Raw genomic sequence first — 25981 nt, 5'->3', positions numbered from 1 at the left:
CAAGCGGCTATAGACTTTGTTTTTGTAGCCTGCCCTTCCTGTATTACTGATCGACAGCTGCGGCGAGTCTGCGATAGCCGTCGGTGGACTATAAGCGACTAATATGAAATTTATCGGACTAACATGAAGTTCATTTTGTGTGGATGGTTCGGGACTTAAAACAACTGTTAAACAAGCTGCTGGCTTTATAATGGCGATTTTATGACTTGTTAAAAACGCGAAAATTTGTCCTATTCGTTCACAAACTGCACAAAAACTGTAGGCTAAGGAGCTCCTTTGAAATGGTCGTTCAGCCAACACAGGCCTGGTTTATAGCATTAGGTTAGATTAAACTTTGTTTTTGCTTCAGAGGATTGTGTATCTCTGACTTGGACAAACGTATCAAATAGTAATTGGTGTTTTTTAGCTGCAGTTTGCAACTATCCCATATTTCGATGACATGATAGGTCGGACGATCTATTTCACGTTTATTTCAATATGGCGTCTATTGAGTAACCGTTTAAACAACGATAGGAAATTTGTTGTTTTGTACTACAAATTTACATTTTTTTAAATATGTGAATAAACCAAAAAAAAAATTTTTTGTTCCACCTGTTGTCCGTAAAACATTAAAACAAGTGACTGACGACGCCAAGACACTACTGGGATATTGCAAACAACAATATGGCGTTTATATCAATGTATTAAAATAAGTCAAAATTTCTCAATTTTTAGGTAAAAAATCGCCTTGTTTATTAACCCAGGCAAAAAATCAACAATTAGCGAAGCAGTTTATTCGAAAAAGACAAAATAAAACGGGGGTTGTAGATCTTCAACCGTTGTGAGCGAACTCTTTTAGATCGGAATGGTTCGGTCCGATGACTGCAGCGCAAGTGTACGAAGGCTGGGCGAGATATCTGCAAAGTTAAGTTGGCAGCGAGCCATAAAAAAGCACTTAAAATGAAATACTGGGAAAACTAATCTGAAATAGGGTAAAATATTGCGTAAATTTCATGTTAATCTTTAGAAGTCTTGAAATTTGTGCCAAAATAGTATTTGCCCAATATGACAACTAGATCGCAATTGTTGAACACGTGGATGTTTAATGTTCATCTTTCATAAAGTGACGTAATAATGCCTCAATTGTGCAACCAAGTTTGCCGCCAAAAACAAACAAAGGAATATTTAACGCTCTTCCGCTTTGTTTAACAAAAAATTTGTTTCACTTAAGGCGAATCCTTTGTTTACATTGCATACGTAACAATGACCTCGAAGTCACTGACCTTGAAGCGACCTCTACGAGTTGCTCTGTAGTGACATCTAGTAGTCGATCGCGGTGTTTCTGTCTAATGACGTCATTCAACCCGGTGGTGAATAGGGGAAGTCCCCTGGAAAAAGGTGAGACAGGGGAATCGACCTGAAGAAAAAATTAATAAATAAGTTGAATTATTGGGTCCGGGTTAATTTTATAAAACATTACAAAGTTGTAAAACCTGCATAAGCTGAAAAAATCAAATTGATTCTAATTATGTTTGAGTTAAATTTTAAGAGCCTTTTTACAAATTTTTACCGAGGGTTAGTAAGTTACAAAGTACAAATTATTTAGATGAGATAACTAAAAAACAAAGATTAGTTAAACAATGTGAGTAAAAAAAATCTTTATATTGAAATTTGGTTTTTCGAAAGTTGTTAACTTTAAAATGAATTGTAAAATAGCTTGAAATAAATGTCAAAGACAAAAAGGTCGAGTAGATTGAAATCATCTTAAGAAAGGCGTTCGATACGAAATTGTATCATAATAACTGATGGTGATACAAGTTCGTATCTTTATCAAGATTATGTCGTTTTACTCGATCTTTTTGGTTTCTCATTATCAAGCTACATTACATTTATATACCCAACTATCAATGCGTTGTAAACGATGAAGTTAAACACAACTTCACCAGGGTCAGGTGGAAACAGCAATCCCCTCAACCGAGAGGCGACTTCTCGAAAACTTGGCTGCATTCCAAACAGGTGTGTTCGATAATATTAAATAAGAAATATTTTTCTTCATGCAAAATTTTTTCAGCATTTCTAGTCATGATTTGCAATCTAACTTGTATTATAATGACGTTAACCGAAGATGATACAAGTTCGTATCGAAACGTCTTAATCAAGATGATGTCGATCTACTCGACCTTTTTGGTTTTGAAATTTATTTCCAAGCTACATTACTGATGCGTGCATATCGCCTCATACAAACTTTCGTCGCAAACTCACGGTTTGGAAGACTGCCAGCTTCGCTTCACTGATTTCCCGTGCGTCGAAGTTTCCTCCCCGTGCCCACTCAACCGAATCGTGGAAGCGCTCTAGACTCCTGACGTTGTTGGGGTCTCGGTAGGTGAAGAAGCGGAACACCCCGTCGTCACCCTGCTTGGCCCCACCCCCGTACGCGCCCCCCATTTCCCTGGTGTGAGGGAAAACTGGGGTTAATATTGCGACGTGGAAAAAAAACGGGGCTTCAGGTGTTTAAAGACGGACTTTCATTTTATGTTTGTGAATTTATTTAAAGATTATAGGGGTTTTAGGACGACGCAAAGTTAATAAACAAGGTTTGGATAAAGCTGGGGAATTAAAATGGATAAAATTTGGAAACGTTTAAATGCTACTTTATTTTGTATGGGCTTAGATATTCCACCACGTGCATCCTTAAAGTTGTAGATAAATGAAAACAGTTCCTTATCTCTTGTGAAGGTGTATACAAACATTAAAAAAATATACAATTTCTCCGATAAATTTTGTCGGCGTAAAGAGCTAGAAAAGATCTGTTTTTTACAAAGGTAAAAAAAATAATAAAAAAGTATAATGTTACTTGAGTTTGGAGATAATTATTTCGCCAAATCAATGCACAACAAAGCACCTTATCTCCTGGTGAAGGTATTTGGCCGACATCAACCTTGCGAGCACTCTCAGTGCAGGGGCGTCCCCGTGCGCGTATGGCGCCCCCGTGCGGATGCCCAGCGATACGAAGTTGACCGCTAGAGGGAGCGAGTGGTGGCATCTGGAAAGAAAAGGGTTTCAATATTGTTCACAAAACTAGGACTTAATGGAGGGTTTAGCGACTGGAAAGACACAATGGTGGTTACAAAAACTTAGTTCCTTAATTTCAATGCATAAATACACAAAGTTACCAACACAAAATAAATATAAAACTTAACTTACACCGCAACAAAAGTGGATTTTTACAGAAACACGGTCACGTCTGGAATGAAGCCACTAGGAGCAGTGTTTAACAAAATAAACTACCTCCTCTGCGAACCTAGCTTTTCACAAATCCGTCTTATTTATTTCCCCGTATATGTCTGTAGACTCTAAACATATTTCCCTCTCCCACCCCAAAGCTAACGTTTTGGTAAAACACAAAAATGGTCATAATTACCTGGTTAACAATTGAAAGACTGCTGCAAACCACATTGATCATATTATGTTAGCCCACAATGTATTTGTTTTGTTGTTTCAACAAAATTATTTTTCAAGACTTTTTTTTTAAATCGATATGCTTTTTCTTGACACAATTTAAAAGCTGTTTCATCGAAATACAAGAAAAAAGAATTGTTAAACCCCAAAAACAAACTCTGAAAGCAAAAATTGGTCCCAACACATTTATAGGCAAGTAAACACATCCCACTATGACGTCACTGCTAACAACAAAGTCCCACTCTAAGCTTAAAAAATTGGAATTTTATTTATTTCTAATAAAAATATACATTGATTGAAGGTTCAGTTAAAATCGTAAAGTAAAAAATTATCTGTTTATTTGTTTCTGTCTTTTTATAAAAAAACAAACAAAGTAAAAAACAGCCTGACGAGCAGTGTTGAGAAACCCTGGCAATTCTGTCCCAATTTTTCACATTTTTTCGCCAATTCAAACTTGATACAAACTTTTCTCACTTCAACTTTCCCGCCATCCTTGATTCGAATTCGTTCCACTTGACTAGCGACTGATTGCCGCCACTGGGTGCAGCACAGAGCTCTCCACTCGACATGAAGTTGTCTGGAAACATAGAAACGTTAGAACACCAAGAGTTGGCGGTTGTGGGTTCGAATCTCAGCGCTTCCAGTACGTTATTGCGGTTTTCAACACATAAGAGCGGAATGTAAGATCATTGAAGGCAAGTTGGTAATCAATTGTAAAAATATTCCTTTTCATCAAACAAATGCAATTTAATTAAATTTGCTATAAATTAAACAACTTAAATATCGTTTTTACATAAATTTTAGTTGTTTAAACCCGCACCCAGCGATTGTCCCACAATAGTTACACAATTAGAATTGTGACGTAATCACATAATAACGTAAAAAGTGACGCATTCACGTAACAACCTAAAAATTACGTCATGGCGTAATAACTTACAAAAGTGACGTCACAACGTCATAACCTAACAAGTGACGTCATCAAGCAACAATCTGAACAAGTAACGTCATCAAGTACCAACCTAAAAAAAGTTACGTCACGAAGTAGCAACTCACTGCAATAAGTTTCCTGTTTCTTTCCCTTCGGCAAATCTTCGATCAAACCGTTCACTAACGTCACGAATGACGTCATGGCTTCCGGTGTGGCGTGGAGCGCGAAGCGTGGAGTTTCGGTGACGTCATTGCACAGAAGGTGACGTGCGATGTGACGTAATTTCTCGGCGACGTCGCTTATATGATCCGGGGATTCGGCGATAGAGTTGATGAAGTTGACTTGAGTGAGTCCTGGAAGAAAAATAAATTTATAATTTGCTTAAAAAATAAAAACTTTAAACTCTAGTTTCTTGTGAAACTAATTACAGATTCGCTGTTAATTCTAATTTGTCGAAGCTTGTGATTTAAACCGAGTTCCGATCTATTTTTGTTAAAACCAAACTTTGTTTTTGTTGTTTCAGCATCGCACACAAGCCACTTAATAAGGCCTGGAAAAATTTACTAAATATAAAACAACTGGAAGTTCCAGGTTGGAAAACTTTTGTCGAAACGAGAAAAAAATACGAACCTGAAAACATTTCGTTGTATCCGGCAGAGGGCGCCAGGTGCTTGGCTGCACTCCGCATCGCGAACACGTGACCATTAAACGACACGCTATTGGTCAGATCCTGGGCGCTCTGACCAATCAGAGTCTTCAATCGCTCCAAGTCGTCAAACACAACCCTGGAAAAATATACGACACAAAGCAGGTAGAATTACGTCACAAAAGCAGGTAGAATTACGTCACAAAAGCAGGTATGATTACGTCACAAAAGCAGGTAGAATTACGTCACAAAAGCAGGTAGAATTACGTCACAAAAGCAGGTAGGATTACGTCACAAAAACCCATAAACAGCGTCACAAAGCGTGGCCAACCTACGCCATAATGGCATTAGAACGAAGTGAACTCACTGGTTGATAATCTCGCGCCACAAATCCAACATTTCCACTCCGTTGCGATCCAAACAATGAGAGTGGAGGTGAATCCCCGTCTCTGACGTCATCGGGTCCTCGAGTCCACACTGTGACGTCACAGTTGCACTTAGGCCGCCGGTGAATCGTTCTTCGCGCTGCGACATTGTGACGTAATCAGTAGATCTTGTTCCCATTCTGGTGAGGTAAACAAAAAAGATGACGTCAGTGACTCACTTGGTGATGATGTCACCGATTACTTGATAATGACGTCAGTGACTTACTTGATGATGACGTCAGCGACTTACTTGGTGATGACGTCAGCGAATATGGGCAAGTAAGGCTTGAGTTCTCCACTGAGTTGGTTGGCGGGAAACATCGCGTCGAAGTAAGCCACCCCATTGGTTGGTTGGCAGCACGTGACCAGCAGTGTGGCGCCATCTTGAAACAACAACGTCACAATGTCGATTTATATCGCTTTGTGACGCAACAAGGTCGTGAGTTCGATTCTCACCACAGGCTAGTTCGTAATACGCGTAGTCGGGTGATAAATGTAAAAGGATTTTCCGTCATTCTAATCTTCTGTGATCTTCTATAACCTGAATTTTTTTACAAATAAAAAATATTACACTCCGCTTTTTAATTTCGTGCTTACATGATTTTTAATGGTCAATCTTAATCGTCAATAGAAATCTCGAACATTTCGCCGCGTATCGCAAACCTGAGTGACGTAGTGTGACGTCATAGTTCTGTTGCTGACGTGGAATATCGGTGACGCAAAGGGTCGGCAGGCAACTGACGTCATCAACTTGTTGTTGCGCAAACGACAGTTCCTCCCCCTGGAAATAATAAGTTCTATCTTTAAAAATGTTACTGTCACGGTTAACACAATAATAAATTTACAATTTGATTACTACAAAACCTTTCTAAACAGAATTTAAGCTGGGCTTAAAACACTTTATTAATCGAAGACAAGTTACAGCTTTTCCTTAAGTTTTGGGGCACAACCAAAAAACCGAAGAATTTACATCAAAAATGCTCGTCACAAGATTCTGCCAGCCTGGGTTAGTATAGGTGGCTTGGAAGTGTTAGTTCGACGTTGTGAATAGCGCTATTTACCAGCGTTACACTTACCTGGGTTTCTTGCGTTTCGATACTAATTACATTTAGTTTTTATTTTCACGATCAAACAAGCAAAACAGATTAAATACGTCGCATGTTCTATAATAGTTTCCTTAACTTGTTTCTGCGAGCAAAAACAGATATAGGCCGAAATTTTCCAGCCTTAATTTATAACTTTAATAAATTCTCTACAGCCATTATGTTCTCTTAAAAGGGAAAGCACCTTACAACGAGTACTCCATCTAGTGGTAATTGATGACGTCATACCTGTTTGAAGACTTCTTTCCTCTCGTGTGGGTCAAGGTCACTTGTTCGACCTTCAAGTTTGCGCAGTTCTTGTTCGTCCGACTTTCGCTTGAAATCTTGGTCAGGTGACATGGTGAGCTCGAGACGGTGATTGTTGTTCTGTGACGAAACAACAAAAGAATACGTCATAAGTTAATAAAGGTTTATATAAGTTTTGGACAATACTGGTTGGAGGTTGTAGTTAGACGTAGAATGTATGTCAAAGCCCATACAGAAGTAGGAAGAATTTTGTGATCGTTTTGAAATAAATCTTAAGATAATGACTGGAGGTTGTAATTTCCAATAATTCTTCATTTATTTTTAACATCTGATAAAAAATGTTGCTTTTTGCGGTATAGAACACATGTGTCAAACATGAAGCTTGAATCTACACGTAAAAAGTGTTTATGAAAAGCAAATTACGTAGGTCATGTTTATTTTTTCGTTGACGCTGAAAGTAGTACGACAAGAAACAAACTGATGCGCGATACGGCCGGAGCAGCGATGGGTCCAATAGACCTTTCCAAATCACATTTATAATAACATAACTTGGTTCCAATTTAAAAATTTGAAAAAGATAACCGTGAAATATTGCTCGCATTTTCGTTTCAGAAACTCAGGGTCGTCGTCGATCTTTTTGCGGAATTTCGCGACAATTTGATCAACTTTCAGCGACTCTGTTGGGTCGGCGCCATGTTGCCAGGTCGGCATCAGATTCTGCGGGAAATCGAAGCTCGAATCACCGCGGAATTAAAATATTTGGCTCGATGTTTAAAGCAGGGCTGCGGAGTCGGTTAAAAATAACCAGAGTCTGATCCCGGCACAAAAATTGAAGCCGAGTTTGACTCCGGCCAAAAAAATGTACCCGAGGCCAAATGTGCGATTTCGTCGAGTCCCGAGTCCAGCCCTGACTCTAGAGCCTGTATCCCGCCAATTTACGTAACCAAAATGCGGTGGATATCCAGCAATCCACTTATAGAGGTGTCATATAACTCATCCACACACAATGAGGTTGGAAAATATTCCACAATATGCTATTTCACCTTTGCAATTTGCAGTTTGAGACCTTACCAGTTTAGAAATGGGTACTGCGCATGCGCATGTCGGACCCGGGTAGTTTTACGAAGTCTTACTCGAGTCCCGAGTCCACAGCCCTGGTTTAAAATACGGTTTCGACGCAAAAAAACAAATACGCTGAATTAAATTAAAGGTGGTCATCTCCAGTGTTTTTCAAAATTTTCATCCTAAGAAAATATTTCCCAGAACGATTCACAAACTTGGTGAATGATTAGAACGAAATAAAACCAAAATAACAGATTCCACATATCTTGTTGTTGTTGTATTTAATTTTACAAACTTTATATCAAAGTATTTTAATTTTTTTCCGGACTCACGAATCCCATCCCGAGCCCGAAGTGACTGCTCTGGTGTTTCTGCTGCAATTCAACTTGGTGGAGAATCGCGTCGACGCGGTCACGTGGAAAACCGTCCCTGTGACGTCATAATAGCATCATAGTTCACAAAAGGTAGAGAGAATATAGAAGCGGTTTAGTTTGTACAAGTTTAGCATATAAAAGAAAACAATGTTTGTTTGTCGTTTCTTTTTGTTTTACAAATTAAAATATTTTTTTTATAAATTTTCCAAGTGTTATTTTTTCCTTGTGGTGGTACTGGTAAGTAGTACGTTCTAATTAATTGTTATTTATTCCCAAATACCGGGAAAAAGGCGGGACTGTATTTGAGTAAGGTTACACAGGAAAACTAATCCTACTCGAATAATTGAAATGTTTTAAAAATAAATTTCTTTCTTTCTTTATAAAATAGATTTATTTTCAAAAATGGATTTTTTTTTCATTTTAATTTTTTCCGTCCGTTTTAAACAATTTTTTTGTTTTATGGTGGAATTTTTATGGACTTTTTCATTTAGGTTTTTTTTTTGTTTTAAACAGAATTTTTTTAAATGGGTTCATTTTGTCATATTTGGCAGCATCTGCAAACACATGATTTTACGATTATTTACCGGGATTTTATTTTCACCGTAACTTACTTTGCAGCTTGTCGGGTTGTTTCCTCGATTAAATCCCTCACTTTCCCGACGTCAGAGGTCGCTAGAGCTTGCAAGCCGATGCTGAACACTGCTTCCCTCTGGTGGCCGTGGTAACCTGTTTAATGAGAGGAAAATAAGCGGAAAAATTAAATCTGGGTCAAGCTTTGCAACAAGTGGGGAGGTTTTTGTTTCTTATGTAATATTATATGTTTTAAGCAAATTTTTACAACCTACGTTTTACAAATAAATAGGAAAACATTTAATAAAAGTGTTATGACGAAAAAGTTAATTATTTCAATACAAATATAAAGTTAAAAAACTAAATACGAAACTTGGTAAAAAGAAAATCATTTTTTTCGGATGTTATGCCATAAATATATTCCACTCCTGTGGGAATCATCAGTATCTAAATGTAAATGAGGTTTTTTACATAAAGTTCTCTACTTAGTTGAATCTTAATCAATTGATGTTGTTAAGATTAACAGTGAGCTTGCTAAACCGCATTTTTATGTAAGTACTTTATGACCTATTTAATTGTGTGATCATTCTATGACTTGCGGTCAAAGGTCACTGAGCACATGGTGCCTTGACATTGTAGTTGTCCTTACGACAGTTGGTGTTACTACCTTGTCGCGGTAGGAGCTCATGTTGTTAGTTACTTGTAAGTGTTTGGCAATGATGTTTAACTTACTGATACTGTTTCTGTTTTACTAACATTGTTTTGTATTGATTCTATTTGAATAAGGAATCCACTTGTTTAAGCCTTTGCGTGTATTAATAAATTCCTGTACGTGTACACTGATAAAGACTTCAGTATCGGATCGGATCCATTAGTTTTCATGGTAGCAGAGGATGGTTACAGGAAACCAGTTGTAAACAAACAAGATGGCAACAAGTGCAAAGAGATCTCCACCAAAGTTTAAAGACGACTTGCCTTATTCTGCATGGAAGAACAAGGTACAAATGTGGCAGCTTGTCACGGACGTCGTCCAGAAAGAACAGGCCATTATTGTTCTGTTGGAGGGCCTAGAGGGCAACTCGAAAGCGGAAAAGGCTGTTTCGCAATTAACGCGCGAGGAACTACACGCAGAGAGTGGAATGTCAACGTTGATTGGAAAACTCGATGCAGCGTTCAAGACGGAATCTGTAGATGATGCGTACTCTACATACACCAAGTTTACAAGGTTTGATAAAAGTACTGATATAACGATGATTGACTACATTCTAGAGTTTGAACATTTATCGCATAAGATGACGTTTCACGAGATGGAATTGCCTGATACAATTCTTTCTTTTAAACTGTTGGATGGCGCAAAATTAACTTCTAAAGAACGACAATTGGCTTTGACATTTGCAAGTGACCTTAGGTTTGAATCCATGAAGTCTGCTCTAAAACGCATATTTACTGAAAGCCCAATTTCTGATAAACTGTCACAATATATTGACGTCAAAGAAGAATCTTACGTAGCCAGTAATCCAAGACATCGAAAATGTTTTAATAAAAGAAAGTTCAATCCTATCGATAAGTTTGGAAAAATATCTAGATGCGTCATATGCGATTCTAAAATGCATTGGGCGGCAAAATGTCCTCACAAAAGTTCTAATACGTCTACTAATGATGTTTCAGTCGGTGACGTCAACATTGTGCTATTTTCAAGTGTAACCAACAGTTGCGTAGCTGAAACCTACAAGTCGGCAGTTATAGACACTGCTTGTTCGAAAACTGTCTGTGGTGAACGGTGGCTGCGAAATTATTTACGTAATTTACATTTCAAGTTTAAAACGTGACGTTAAAATCACTCCTTCGCGTACAGTTTTTAAGTTTGGTGACGGAAAGAAAGTCATTTCCAAATCCCAAGCCCTAATTCCTGCTTGTGTTGGTGGAAAATTGTGCAGCATTGACGTTTGTGTCGTCAAGAACGACTTGCCTCTGTTACTTAGCAGGTCGTCACTCCAGAAAGCAGGTGCTGTACTTGATCTTGCTCGTGGTCGAGCAACAATGTTCAACAAAGACGTTGAACTCTTTGTCGTCTAGTGGTCACTACTGTGTTGGTGTTTTTCCGAGGAGACACAACCCTGGTGACAATCACTTCCATGATCGGAAGACCTGGAGAAGCCCTGGCAATTTGGCCAGATCGTCGTGCCCAGTAAGAGCGGCTCCTAAGGTCAGCGAACCTAGTAAAGAGCACACTAAACGAGTTGTGCGTGTAATCAGTGAAATCACAGATGCAGCGCAGTACGAAAACTGTGGTGAATGTCCCCCAGTCAAAAAATATCCTGGAGTTATACCTGGGCCAAACTAGGCAGGTTCGGATTAGCAGTGGTTTATCTTAGACATTTTTTAGATAAGTGTCCTACGACGATTTTAGCTTGGGAAGTCATATAAATGACATGTTTAAACCCAAAAAATTTTTTTTTTATGTGTTTGAAACATTTTTTGATGTTGATGTACAGTGTTTCCATGATATTCTAAGATAACCCATGCGTAAATCGAAGATATGCCAATAATATTTTTTATATACACATTTTTTAAAATACCTACTTAATATTACTAAAATTTTAATCTTTTAGCTGCTTAGTTATACATTATAAACATATAACCCGTAATATTTAACTACTTTTAATTAGATTTCTATGATTTGATTTGTACAATTTCGCGGGCGCTTTTCATGGGTGCGCTACAGCGAATTTAAATACGACCACGTTTTTGCGGCCTGCTAGTTTTTGGTCGGATTAAGCATTTTGTGATTTAGCACTTAGTGTGGTAGGTTGTTTTTGCATTAAAGATAATATATATAATAATATATTTTCTAATTTAAACACTTATTAATGATAATTAAGGCGCTGGTCTAGAATCATACTTATTTTTTGTTTTAAGCTAGGCCTACGTACAGTAACGAAACCAGTTATTAAAATTGTAATCTGGGAGAAAAATAGCGCAGGTCTAGAATCCATTTGTTCAAATAGTTATTGAATCAACGCTTTTTTATTTAGGGTTTCTTAAAAGTAGAGATATTAGTATTATTAAATAATAGTTTTGGGTAGTAAATAAAATGATATTTCATTTTAAAGTTCTAACAAATATGACATTGTTTGGTTTTCACCTTATACTTTTAAGATATAGTTATTAAGCCTGACTGATTCTAAGAGCTTGATAGACAGTCTTTAGTATCAGGGTGTACAAAGCAAGGCTGTTTGAATGTGCTTTGCTTTATATTTATGTGTCTTTGTACCAACAGCTAGTAAAACACTGGAAAAGATTACATTTTAATTTTTGGTATATATCTGATAACACTTTTTGTATTTACTGCAATGGGCCGACCAGTAAGTAAAAGATCGTTTTACAAATCTTACAATTCACTGTCAAGAAAACAAAAATGGATTCGCAATCGAAACAGATTGCAACAACAGACGACTAACTTTAGTACAGAAACTAGTAGTAAAGGGCAACCCATAAACAATGACAGCACCAGTGAATCATCTACAAGTTCAGGTAACCAGGAATATAATAATACTAGTTTAGATGCTGCGTCATCAGTTGACCATAACTCCGACTCAGAACAATCCTCAGAAGACACTAATTATTTTGACACAAGTTACTGGGGAGAGGTTGAGAACAGAGAAGAGCATTTATCTTCCTATTTAAATGTAGCTGACCATGCAAACACAACACAAATAATAAGATCATGGGCTTTAAATGAAATTAATGTCCCGAAAATTTCAGTGTCAAGGTTGTTAAAGAGTCTTAACAGAATCCACCCTGAACTACCAGTCTCATTTAATACATTGCTACCTAGGCCAGATCTTCAATACAAGCCATTAACAGAAGGAAGTTATGTGCACTTTCCAAATTGGATGACTTCTCTAAAAGACTTGTTGTATAACAATTTTAATCATATGTCTGGTACTATTCGATATTCCTTGGTAATTAATATTGATGGGCTGCCTTTGTTTAAACATTCTCCTGACTATAAATTATACCCTATACTTTGCACAATTTACAAAGTTAAGAGCAAACCACTTTGTATAGGTATATACTCAATAGAAAAGTCAACTTGTCGAGAAATGCCAAACCCAGAAATTTTTTTGAAAGATTTTATGCATGATATTGAACACCTTAATTCTAACCCCATATCTTGCGATAAGGTCAAGTTTGAAATGGCTGGCAAAGGCATATTTGTTTGTGATGCTCCAGCAAGGTCAGCACTTAAAAATATAAAATCTCATAATGCTTATAATAGCTGTGAACGTTGCACAATAATAGGAGAATATGATGCATATTCTTATCATGTTTGTTTAATTGGGAGTGTTGACAATTTAAGAACGAATGAAGATTTTGTTTCTCAAGTTTATAAAAATCACCACACTGGTATTTCTATACTTGCTGACTTTGGTGTGGATATGATCCATGGATTTGTTCTGGATTATATGCACCTATGCTGTTTAGGGGTTGCTAAACGCCTACTTTCTTGGTGGAAAGGAGTTAAAAGGTCATTTTCATCATTGTTTTACTTTGTTTTCTGACTTACAGTTTTGTCTTAAACATATATATCTATATATATACCTAACATTAGGGATGTCCAATAATAGCGCATAAAAGTTGATATCCCATGCCAAGTAGCAGTATTGGTACTCGTTCGATACAAAGTAGACTTAAAGTAATATCGCTGAAGATCTAATATTAAGTTATAGAAATTTCCGCCATGTTTTATGATCCAAGATTTCTAGCTTTGAAGCTAATTTATTTCAAAATAGCAGACCAATAACTGGAGTAGTAACTAAACTAATTAACGTTTAAAAAATGTTCTACAATCGTTTTAATTTGATAGATTTTGCTTATTTCAACATAGCAAATACATCATTTGGGATTGGATTGTCATAATTTTTGTCAAAAGTTTTGGGTGGCTGTCTCAAAATCAAAATGTTAAAAAGTGTTGGACATCCCTACCTAACATACACCAATGAAATGAAATATATTTCTTGAGTAATATAACAAAACCTTTGTTTTTTAAGGCAATACACTGCAAAGCTTTCATCCTCTTCTATCTCTATGATAAACAATAGGATAGAATTATACAAGGACTACATACCAATTGAGTTTAATCGCAAAATGAGGAGTCTATCAGAACTATCCTACTGGAAAGCATCAGAATTTCGTTTATTTCTTTTATATACTGGTGCTGTGCTATTAAAATCTAAAAACATTTTATCAAAACAGAGGTATAGACATTTCATTAGTTTATTTGTTTCTATGAGAATTTTGCTTTCACATTCCTGTAGTGAAACTAGATTAAGTGAATGCAAAAAATTGCTTCAGAACTTTGTAAGTAAGTGTGCTACACTTTATGGTAAAGGGTTTGTCACTTATAATGTTCACAGCCTTTTACATTTGGTAGAAGATTGTCAAAACTATGGATCTCTTGAATTTGTGAATTGTTTTGTGTTTGAAAGTTACCTTGGGCTTTTGAAAAATTATGTAAAATCTGGGTATAAACCATTGCAGCAAGCCAGTTATTATGTATTTCATTCCAATGAAAATATTTTATCACTGGCATGGAATAAATATGCTTGTTTTAATAAAGGCGATGCTTTTGGTGTTTTTGAGGGAGGTGTTTCACTGCCTTGCTTTCAAAATGCTGTACATTTTCGAAAATTTAGACTTCACTCTGACAGTATAATATATGCTAATTCTGTTGCCAATTCTACTATAAAATTAAATGAAACCATTGCAAAAGTTGTCGACATAATTTCGCATGAAGGAAACATTTTATTCATTATTAATAAGTTTAAGTACATTAGAAATTTTTTTGAACGACCTGTACCTTCCTCTACTGTGGGAGTGTTTAATGTTGACTGTTTAAGTGAGGAATTTGAAGTTATTAGTTCCAGTGCTCAAATTTGTAAATGTATTATTCTGCCTTATAAAAAGGGATTTATTGCAATGGAAATTATTCATTCTGTTGTATAATCTAGTAGTGTTATGTATATTTGTGGTTAAGCAGTTTCTGTCTTGTATTGTATTTGTGACTTCACAAATATTTTTTTTATTACATTGTTACAGGTTTACATTTTTAAAGATTTGAATTTGCTAGCTTAACAACGAAATGAAAAAATTTGTCTGCGTCAAATTTAGAGGAAATACAACCGATGTGGTATATAGAGGTTGGATGTTAGATACTACTACATGCAAATGGCCTATTTCTGGGGATATACAACAAATGGCCAAAGATTGTGTGTTGCCTCAATCTAACTGGAAAGCTTATGCATGCACAATATTATGTGAATCAAGTATGTCAGTGTTTACATAGATACCTATTTGTATACTTGCATACATAACATTTTGTTTTATCTTGCAGAATCATATGACGGGTGCCTTAAAAAAGGGTATTCTTTAAGTGACATTGAGTCGTCCGAAGAGGAAACTGATCGAAGCATGTCACAAACTGATTGTATACTACCACCACTTGTGCGTAGCAACTCTATTTCACCAAAGCGGTGAGTATTTTCTATATGCTGCTAATTAAATAGGGTTAACTTAATATAAATTAGATGTTTGTTTTATTTTTATGAATAATATTTTGATTTCAGTTGTTTTATGATGCCACACCAATCAACACCGAAAAAGCAGAAAGTTATGAGTCAAGTGCCAAATATTACTCATGAATTAATGAGAATTTCTTCTCAAATAAACCGTTTAACACAAGTCACAAAAAATATTGAAAAAAAAGTTGATTCTTTGGTAATAATAAAAGATGGAAAATCATACTTTGATTTTCAACCGGCCTCCAACGAGATGGAGTTGAATGCCATCTTGGATAATATTGAGGTAACAAGGTTTGTCATAAACAAGTCTGCTCGCTAACTTCACATCCTATTTTTTTTTTTTTACACGAGTCTGACTTTGATAACATTTTACAGGATTATACAGACATAGCCAAACGAACTGAAAGAAGTTCATTACGGTCCACAATAAGAAGCTTTTTAAAATTGTTCTTAAAACGAGAGTTAGCAATGACCTATTCTTGGTCCGGGCTAGGAGTAAAGAGACAATTAACAAAGAAGTGTTTTAAAAAACACCAACTTTATACAATTTTAACACGTAAGTTCATTGTATTCTTGTTCCTATTATATATAATGCATGTATAATTCTAAAATTACAAAGAAGTAATATGCAGATTAATGTTATTTATATACTGTGCATATGTTTATAAAAGTGTCAAAAGTAGACCTGTTTAAAATCATTTATGTTTTATTAGGTATGTTGCAGTTTACATCGTTTAAAAATGCAACAATTGAAAGCATAGAAAACGAAATTAAAGTTACCCTGGCTGGGGTTACTGACTGGGATGGTGGCCGTGAAATAAGACGGGGCAACCTCAACCAGGCTTCCGAAAAGAGGTCGACATGCGGCAGTGATAGCGGTACCAGCACAGACACTTTACCCTGTGATGACTTTGAGTAAAAAACGATTTCAAAACAGTTGTGTAAAATGTTGTAAAGAATCTTTCCTTGTGGTAAGATGTTGCATCAAGTTTTGAATGCCTTTTTAATTTTCTTCCGCCATTGGAACAACTGTTTCTACAGGGTGCGCCAAAAAACTCTACCACATTTACAATTGTTGCTGTACCAAAGCTGTGGCAGTCTGACAGGAGGTTGAATTGAAATATTGCAATTCAAGCTCCTGTCAGACTGCTACAGCTTTTTGGTACAGTGACAGTTTGGAATGTGGTATGTTTTTTGGCGCACCCTGTATTTATTACTGCTATCTTTTTTCATTCTCTACATTTCGTTCTTCTACATGGTGCCATTGTGATTGTGTACTGCGTGTTGTACCTCAATTACAATAAACTATTATATTTTTCATGTTTTTTCAATTCTGGTATATATTTGGCCAGTCTAGTTTCACGTTTGGCCCATATGAAATGCCATGTATGGCAAATCAGTGAAAATCTAACGTGGGCCGATGTTACCTTTCCGGTCTCCCAGCAGAGATATATCTAGGGGATTTACGCGATCTACTGGTGGTGGGCCATATTTGACTCTAAGATTGTTCGTGAAAGGCCCGCACATAAATTTCTGACTGGGCCACATCTCGCCAATGATGAGCGGAATCGATATTACTTCAACGCGTGTCAAGAATGCAAGAAGGTAAAAGGAAATATATCCAATGGTTGGATGCTTCGCCCAGATGATAAGTACGGTGGTCGTCGAGCGACAGATGAGTTCGTCAACATATCATCGGGTTCTTACTTTTCGTCCGGTCAACTTGAGGTTGATCGGTTGCTGTGATGGTATACGAGGGAGCCAAGGTGCATTGCTGTACTGACGGCCCTATTGTGCGTGTCACATCAACGCAGTAAATGAGTTGGTGTTGGGACGGACTGTTATGTTTCTATTCTTGCGTTTGCTATACATTGCCGAGTGTTCGTTAATCTTTCTATTCGTTGCGATTCACTTTTTTAAGACAGTGAGTTTGTTAAGATTAACAGTGAGCTTGCTAAACCGCATTTTTTTGTAAGTACTTTATGACCTATTTAATTGTGTGATCATTCTATGACTTGCGGTCAAAGGTCACTGAGCACATGGTGCCTTGACATTGTAGTTGTCCTTACGGCAGTTGGTGTTACTACCTTGTCGCGGTAGGAGCTCATTTTGTTAGTTACTTGTGTTTGGCAATGATGTTTAACTTACTGATTCTGTTTCTGTTTTATTAACATTGTTTTGTATTGATTCTATTTGAATAAGGAATCCACTTGTTTAAGCCTTTGCGTGTATTAATAAATTCCTGTACGTGTACACTGATAAAGACTTCAGTATCGGATCGGATCCATTAGTTTTCAGATGTGAAACCAGAATCGTTTGTGTTCATCATCCGGATTTCTGTAGTTTTTAACATATAAGAAAATTCTGATTTCTGACTCTAATAAAATTACCAAACTTCATTCGAATTAGGAAACTGATGATTCTCGTCAAGAGCGAAATATATTTATCATGTAACATCCAAACAAACTGATTTTCGGTTTACTAAGTTCTGTACTTGTCCGACAAAATATTTTATATCCGGACCGCTATGGTCAGGCCTTAGGTTATCCTGCTCTTGATGAGAAAAGTTTGGTGGCCCCTGGTTGAGGCGGTAGGGCCCGACCAACGCGGGCTGGATACATTTTGTTTGTTTTAATCTTATTATCGTTAAACGACGGAGATATAAACATCTCTGCATAAAAAAGTGAGTCGTAATAAGTCGTTTTTCAGATTAAAATTCTATCAAAATGTAGTTTTTGAACATTTTTCAACTGAACTTAATCTTCATATATTTTTAAGGTTGAAAAAAGGAAATATGCCGAGGGCCAACTTATTGACCCGGTGGACCGTAGTTTGGCAACCCCTGGATTAGAGTTAACCCCTGCAGCGATGGGTTACCTGCCTGGGGTGAATAGTTGGAGCCGAGGCCGGATTCGATGAGTGATTTGTAGAAAGGTGATGAAGGTCCGTCCATTAGGAGAGCGCACACGATGCTCGAAGTAAACACCTCTTCTACATCCGACACCCTGGCAAGCACAATCTAGTGTTTTCCATTTTAATCACGTTTTTTTAACGCGTTAAGATTTAGTACACCACTAAAAAAAATATTGCTCAATAGAGATGCAAAGCGGGCAATTTTGATTAAGTATATAGACATTAAACTGTATTAAACGCAAATATTCGAGCAAAATGAGTAAAATGGTTTCCAACTAAAAACATGTTAAAAATTTGCTATTTTAAAATAATTTCAGAAAAACGTAAAAGTTTAGGCACTAGGAGAAATAAGTAATACTCTCTAATGCTCAAAATAATATTTTCTCATTTTAATTGTAAAATTATATTTACAGAATTAGCAGAGCTTTTAGCGGGACAACAAGGCCAGATGTAATCTACCCATTTTTTTCTTTTAGGCAGGATGCCAGTATCTTGACAACTTTCCGGTGACAAACATTTGGCCTAAATTATTCTGTTTTTTTGGCTGCGCTCCTAAATTTAAATGAAGCGTTCGTCCAAGGAATGTATCAACCTTGCTATGTTTAGGCGGCAAACAAGGCTATTATTAAGATAATTAATTAAGAGAAACGTCGCCTTAGGCGCAAAATTTGTTGTGATATAAACAAATTTTATAAGGGGCATGTTAAAGTACAACAGGGGGCCTTGGGGTGCACATGCCTGATTTTCTTACTCTAGCAGTGATAATAGATTAACACTGCTAGAGATTAAGTCATGGTACAGCGATAAATGTTGTAAAACTCACTCTGGAAGCAGAAAGCTGACAGCGAATGATGTTTGTTTATCTGGGTTCGAAGCCAATTCGTCGTGTGGACATCTCACTTCAACCGAGCGCTGAAACAAAAGAAAAACTAAAAACTAATATAAACAACACTAAAAATCACAGCAAGTTTCTGTAATATTGCTATAATTAGCTCCAGTTGTTAACCTGTTAAATCTTAAGGTGGAAATATGTGTGTTGGATTCCAAACCATGAGCGGAACACGCAATTTAATTCGGTATTTATGAAACAGGGGTGTCCAACACGCTTGCCACTAATGAAAAATGGCTCGTAAGCCCCAAAAAATACAGCCAATTGTCAAAAAAGCTAAATTTGTTATATAGACAATTGTCACCGTTTATTCACAATACAAAACAATCCCAGCAATTACGACAACAAACAATTACTTCTGATGTTATAACATTATACTGTTTTTATATTTTGTATAAAAGCGCTTTTTACATTAGAACAAAAATAGTTGTTAAACTTTGGCACGGGAGGAAGTTCTTAGATAAAAATTGGCACGCTGGTATGTTTGGGTTGGACACCCTTGTTATAAGACTTTAATGCGCAAATCATTTTTCTAAAATCCAAGGACTTTTATAGACCGCAAGACTTTGTGGCAGCCCTGCACAGACGTTCAAACTCACCGGCTTGTTACACTTTTTCTGCAGCGGAACTTTTGTTTGTGGTTCGATCGCTTCAAACCTCGACATCACTTGTGAGTCGATCTGCTCAAGATGGCCCTCCAGTGGTAGATCACCGTACGTGAAAAAACTAAAACAAAACTGGTGGCGCTTGGATCGTAAAAATAGTGTAACGTTTAAAACAACGTGAAAAATTTGTAAAATTAGTCACAAAAACATGAATTTTTTGGACAAAGTGATAGAAATATGTTCTAATAATTTGGTGTTTATTCCAAAGAGGCTTAAATTTGTAACATTTGCCACCAGGCGTAATACAAATCATCCTACATTTTTTAATTTGTTAAAATATATATATGTTTATTATGTTTTTTCTTTAACGATCCAACAACCTATCCAAGCCGTCTTAAGTTGTACTATGAGCGTTTAACGCATTTCACTCTGAAGAAGGCGGCTTAAAAATGTCGCAAAACGCTAGATAACCAATAAAATTACAGAGGAACTATTTTTAAATAATACTAAAAATGTGAAAATATTTTTTAAAATTAAGTGCTTATCCAGTAAATAAACAAACAAATTAAAAAGTGTAATAGTGAAGTCTACATTGTAATAATAATGTCACAAAACATTATAAACTGGTGTTACTGTATTTCATACTTCCGTAAATGTTTAGAGTCCAAAAACGACAAAGGAATTGCGTAAAATAGTTTACATAACAGTTAGCTTTTAAAGCTAAAGCCACAAAAATGGTAACCGTGAATTTACAATTTTTTTTTTAAGTGTTTACTACACATCTGCAGCCTTACAGAGTCACACATGTTTTGATGAAATAAATTCTTCCAAAAAAAAAAAAATGAAATAAAAATGACAAGTTTTCGACATTTGGGTTAAAAACGCACACGTTGGATCCAATACAAAACAATGTCATTAATATGGGGAATAATAAAATATTTATGAAATGTTAACGTAAAAGTGCAATGTTTTATAAGTTTACCGCCCAACTTTAGATAAACGTTACAAAGCGCGGGTACATTTTATTGTTAATCTATTCTTTTTTAATAATTTTTTTGTGCCTTAGCCAAGCAGTCTGCATTCTGTGGCAGGTGCACACACGCTATTTTTTTAAATCAATTTGTGTGCACACCTGTACTGGCATATTGTGCACTTAAATTGTGTTAGGATTTTCAACCTAAATAAAACATAGTTGCACATGCACAATTTCTGGACACCCAAAATCTCGGTGTGAAGTGCCATGAAATGTAGACTGGCTAAGGTTTCATAAAACATCTAATAATCATCATTTACCAGCCAACCACCACCATCTGTTTCCATGTCGCAAAATCCCTTATATAATTAACATTAGTTTGTAGAAACAATTAACAAATTACCAATTAAAAGTTACAAGCAACCGACCAGTACCTCGGTTAAGCCACAGCAGTTGGTTGTTTCCCTTGTTTGATGAAATATCAACTATTTTCTTCGAACGGCTTCGAACGTTTGTTTAATGCGAGGCTCAAACTTGCCTGTTGTTTCCTTGCTTTTATTTGAATGAATTTCTTCGTGCTTTGTTCTGTTTGGATTTTATGCACGTGTATTTATCGTAATTAAAATTTCATATTGATGAAGAGATTTGCAAATGTTAGTTTTAATTTTTTAATTAGTTTTCCTCGGGGAATTAACACTTGAAGCAGCTATGTAAGACACACCAGCATCGATAAGTAAACAAACCTAATTAAATCTTGACCCGACACTTAACGGCTTGGCTTGGGACGCCCAGGCGAGTAGCAGCTCAGTATATAAACAAACCAGTTAAAGACGCTCGCCTTAATTCTTCTGTAGCGCCGTTTCTATTAAGGAAGGGTTTCCACCAAATTTCAAAGCCTAAAAGTTACACAAATAAACACCAACTATGATAAGCCAAGAATACGTTGGTGTTTGTACAAGCAAGTAGTTGTAAAACGTTGCCATCAAAATGACGGATAAGTAATATGCAGGGCGTATTGGCGCACTAGAAGCGGCGTCAGACAACAACTACGATTCCAGACACCGATCCAAATTACGTCACAGCACTTGCTTTGCGTCGCTCAGAAGTTCTACACCTGGTGGGGATTCACCATTAGGGGTTATTTTTAGTTTCTAGTGGTTTCATGTTTTGAAAGATCGACAATGGTGTAAGTTATCAGCATAAAATATTTTTTTCCTACTCGGCGATGAAGTTGTAGTACGTCACGTCTGGAAAGTTTGGAGCTATGCCAAAATAAAAAGTTTTACCGCCAAAGAAAGATTTTTTATCAACGCTGAAAACACATTTTAGGTGCTTTGTGTTATTTATCTAAAGTTTTCGCAAAACATTTTAAGTGTTTGACGTTACCGAATATTATTATTCTAGCAGTTAACGTTACCGATTATGTTTGACGTTACCCACTTTACCGATTATATACTTGCAATAAAATGGCTGCCGGTTGACCAGAGTTTCAAAATAGCAGCTTTAATAATAAAACATAACAAAATTTCTCACCGGCAGTTTCGCTCCAAACAGTTCAGCGACGTCGTCAGTGTCAGTTCAATAATTAAATAATAACTCCCAATCCATGAAAAGCATCATTCAGCAGCGTTAGTTAATTACAGAGCAAAACAAACCTTATTTTTGAATATTAATTTTTTTTCAATATTTTTTGCTAAAAGTGTGATTGCTGGAAAGATGTAAACAATACAAGGACTGTGTAAAAATTTCAACTCTGTATCGTCACAACTTTCGGAGATATTGCCCAAAACCTATTCCAGCGCGCCAAGTTCGCGCAGGTAGTTGTGACTGGGTGTACTGTATGAGGTGACTGGGTGTACTGTATGAGGTGACTGGGTGTACTGTATGAGGTGACTGGGTGTACTGTATGAGGTGACTGGGTGTACTGTATGAGGTGACTGGGTGTACTGTATGAGGTGACTGGGTGTACTGTATGAGGTGACTGGGTGTACTGTATGAGGTGACTGAGTGTACTGTATGTGTCACCAAACAAGCCGGGAAAATAGCCGCTAAGCACCCCTGAGTCTAACAAAGTCATTTAAACAAAATAGGGAATGAATCATAGAATTCAATGGTAAACTGGGGAAATTAAATTTAATCATACCACCACCTGCTAAAGCCCAGTGCTAATCTAAATAAATGTATCCAATCATCAATAGGTGTGCGACTACATTAGTAAAATAGGCAAATAGAAATTTTTAAATAGAAATGAATGATTTTACTATAAGTTTATTTTTATTTTTTGAATAACTCTGTAAAATAATTCACCCTAATCAGCAAATGCATCTTGGTAAAATATAAATTTAGTTAATTTGCTATTGTTGCTACTTGCTAGGGCTACTGCAACACTACAAATAACTAACATTAAAAACAATTATTGAGCAACTACACTTTATTGCAGTTTTAAAAAAAAATTGCTTGTCATAACAACTTTAAATTATTGAAATTGAAGGAGTCTTGAAGACTAAAGAAGGTAAGCCATTAGAGCATAATGGCTGGAGGTTGTAGTTATATATGTAGCATGAATATCAAAGCCCATACAGAAGTAGGAGGTATTTTGAAAAAAAACTTTTCGAATCATTTTCTTGATAAAAAGCATGAGCATTAGAGTGTAACTATATTGTTATGTTGACATTTGTTTAAATGTCGTTTTCAGAATTTACCAGCGGTTCTTTAATGTTCATAGCTCACACTACACTAAGAAAATACATTTTTTACAAAACAAAATACAATTATAACTTTAATGTTTACTATTACTACATGTCAAGGCATACTGTAATATTATCAGTTATTTAATTGATAAGCTGAATTCGAATCGCACATGATTACCTACATGGCTTTGAAATTTGAATAGTTTATTTCCAAATATTTAGAGTTCTTCTTAGTATTTTAAAATTTCTTTCAGGCACATTGGTGCACAGCTGTAGAGAGTCTGAGAACGATTCAGTTAGACATTTGTAAATCATTTGTGTGCTTTAATGTTGTTGTTTTGTTGCGTTTTATAACCTGCACTGGTTTCATCCAATAGATGTTGGTCACATCAAACCTCGCTAATAATGTTGACTGGAGACCTTAACCAACTTACTATTGTCGGATGATTGGAATCGGAAGTGCTGTGCTACAATTATCGAGTTGGTTCAAACTTTGGATAAATCTGCAAAGTTGACCAACACTCAACTTACACCTAAACCAGGTGATTTGGAAATAAATAGTTTTCACAACTTTAAGTTTTTATACACACTTAGCAAACTTACAGTTTATATTTAGAAAATTTGCCAATTGTTTAAAGTTGGTTTGAGAATTTGCACAAAGCTGAGAAATGAAACCACTGCTTTTCATGTGCGCAGTTATAAGCTGCCCAACAAGCAATGTAAAACTTATGGAATTTATTAAATTAATACAAAACAGATAAATTTTAACAAACAAGCATAGTGTAACATAAAAGTTGATTTTTAAAACGAAAAATATACACACAAACACTAATTGTTTTCAGATCCAAGCTGCGATGATCATTTCTGGAAACTGAAATATACCAAAGATTACAAAAGTGTTAGAATTTTTTAACATTATTGTTTGCAAATGCATCTTGTCCAGTAATTTCTTATGCACTGATTTTCGTGCAGTTAATTTGAACAGTTATTCCCTGTTGAGAGCCATTTGTTGAGCTTGTGTATTATGTAGGTTTGTTTATAACGGCAGAGATTATTTCTGCTGTGTTCTACTACCCGCCTTCTTCTTGTTTCTGATTATATCATTTGTAATTACTCCCTGAGACCGGCCTTGTCTCTCGCTGAGGCCAGAACCACTTTCTCTGCTCTCTTTGCTCCCCTCTATTCAACCTTCTGTGATGGAATCAACAATAAAAGATAACAGCACACCTAGTAGTCGGTAATACACATTATGACACGCCCTACAAGTTTACGCTGGAAATGGACAAGTTGTGTGTGAATGTGAGTAAATAATTAACTGATGTTTATTTGTAATAATCAAAGAACAGTTCTTTTGCTAATTGTAATTGGTAATCCTCTGGTAGTTGTAATACTGCTGTGTTTGAGTAAGCAGTTAAGTGACGTTTATTTGACAAATAAAAACATTTGGTCAATATTGTTGTTAAGCAAAATGAGAGATTTCATTTTTTTCCACATAACGCCAAACAAATATATAAATGCTGGCTTAGGATTTTGCTCCCGCCCGCTAATGCGAGTGCAATTTCATCTTGGCGAGATTTTAGCAATCTACCTAACGACTCCTAAACAACAATTTAAAGCTCGTCCTTTTATGAGTGTTTATGGTATGACGGCAGCACGAAACGTTACAGAAAAAAAATAATCTTTATAACTTTTGTCCAGGCGAGTGCTGATTGATAAACAGTCATCCGACTTCAATTTTAATTCAAGGCCAGCCCTGAAATGTGTAGTAGCTTGGCAGGGTTGTGAGATGATTATTGTGTCATTCAGAACAACTTTCCTCCAATTGCTAATCCTGCCTTGTGACTTTGAACACTCGGTGGCGGGGCTGAGCTATAAATGCGCGAAACGAAATGTAATAATACTTGCTTGTACTAACAGATTGAGCAAGCATTGGCGTATGGTTGTTTCTCGACTCGCTCCTCTCTGAGCCTGCATAGCTCAGTTGGTAGAACGACGGTCCCGGCTTGACCGGAGGTCGTGAGTTCGAACCTCACTGCAGGCTAGTTGTTTTGTCTCGCCTGCTCTGCTTGCATCATAGATCAACAGATTCGGTGAAGATTACGTGCTCATTGAAATGCCAGGAGCAACCCACTCGCCCATCAGAACTGAATCCTTCATATATCTACAACGAAAGACAAGTATAGTAGAAAAAGTGTAAACAGAGAATATGTTGAGAATAATCATGTTCGCTACTTGTTCTAAAAAGTCTAATTCATGTTTGCTGCTAGCTACAACTGTCTGATTATACTTAAAACTTGCGTATTTATTATTTTCGTTGTAATCAATAAATTTGTCCCGGTTTTTGTTGCTTATGAGTTTTACGATTTGTTTATTACAAGCAGGGCTTTGGAGCAGGCGTAAATGTTAAATTGGTCCGGCTCCAGCTCCGGAGCTCACTTATATCATAGGTTAGCTACAGCTCCGGAGCTTATTGATACCACTGCTCCGGCACCATTACGGAAAAAACTAAAGGTTGAAGGATGAACGCTTAATTTG

At 36.3% G+C, this 25981-nt stretch overlaps 3 protein-coding genes across 3 annotated transcripts; 2 read left to right on the top strand and 1 right to left on the bottom strand.

The window, feature by feature from the left end:
• Window positions 1-811: 811 nt before the first annotated feature.
• LOC146134781 (presequence protease, mitochondrial-like) lies at window positions 812-25603 on the bottom strand. The gene is made up of 18 exons (XM_083395642.1): window positions 25548-25603; window positions 19778-19904; window positions 19113-19201; window positions 18254-18381; window positions 8834-8948; window positions 8181-8277; window positions 7369-7503; window positions 6769-6906; window positions 6101-6218; window positions 5688-5820; window positions 5380-5577; window positions 4997-5151; window positions 4492-4719; window positions 3928-4015; window positions 2882-3040; window positions 2242-2428; window positions 1263-1396; window positions 812-896 (listed from the first exon to the last, which is right to left on the bottom strand). The coding sequence occupies exons 1-18, from the start codon at window positions 25601-25603 to the stop codon at window positions 812-814; spliced, it is 2370 nt and encodes a 789-aa protein (XP_083251768.1).
• LOC146134783 (uncharacterized) lies at window positions 12146-14801 on the top strand. The gene is made up of 2 exons (XM_083395576.1): window positions 12146-13323; window positions 13847-14801. Exons 1-2 carry the CDS (start codon window positions 12146-12148, stop codon window positions 14799-14801), a joined length of 2133 nt encoding a protein of 710 aa, XP_083251702.1.
• On the top strand, window positions 14938-16295 carry LOC146134782 (uncharacterized). Its single transcript, XM_083395575.1, has 5 exons — window positions 14938-15121; window positions 15190-15328; window positions 15422-15659; window positions 15752-15932; window positions 16090-16295. Exons 1-5 carry the CDS (start codon window positions 14938-14940, stop codon window positions 16293-16295), a joined length of 948 nt encoding a protein of 315 aa, XP_083251701.1.
• Window positions 25604-25981: the final 378 nt, after the last annotated feature.

The sequence above is a fragment of the Ascidiella aspersa genome, chromosome 8 (assembly GCF_963924565.1).
Source record: "Ascidiella aspersa chromosome 8, kaAscAspe10.2, whole genome shotgun sequence".
Classification (NCBI taxonomy): domain Eukaryota; kingdom Metazoa; phylum Chordata; class Ascidiacea; order Phlebobranchia; family Ascidiidae; genus Ascidiella; species Ascidiella aspersa.
The sequence above is the reverse complement of the archived record's forward strand: the minus strand, read 5'-3'. Positions and strand labels throughout refer to the sequence as shown.

Coding starts and splice junctions, on each gene's coding strand:
- LOC146134781 (XM_083395642.1), bottom strand. CDS start 25,603: ATGAAGGATTCAGTTCTGATGGGCGAGTGGGTTGCTCCTGGCATTTCA. Junction 7,504..8,180: donor TCGGGCTCGGGATGGGATTC/GTGAGTCCGGAA, acceptor GATTTCCCGCAG/AATCTGATGCCGACCTGGCA. Junction 5,578..5,687: donor TTCGCTGACGTCATCACCAA/GTAAGTCGCTGA, acceptor TTACCTCACCAG/AATGGGAACAAGATCTACTG.
- LOC146134783 (XM_083395576.1), top strand. CDS start 12,146: ATGGGCCGACCAGTAAGTAAAAGATCGTTTTACAAATCTTACAATTCA. Junction 13,324..13,846: donor TGGTGGAAAGGAGTTAAAAG/GTCATTTTCATC, acceptor TTGTTTTTTAAG/GCAATACACTGCAAAGCTTT.
- LOC146134782 (XM_083395575.1), top strand. CDS start 14,938: ATGAAAAAATTTGTCTGCGTCAAATTTAGAGGAAATACAACCGATGTG. Junction 15,122..15,189: donor CACAATATTATGTGAATCAA/GTATGTCAGTGT, acceptor TTTATCTTGCAG/AATCATATGACGGGTGCCTT. Junction 15,329..15,421: donor AACTCTATTTCACCAAAGCG/GTGAGTATTTTC, acceptor TTTTGATTTCAG/TTGTTTTATGATGCCACACC.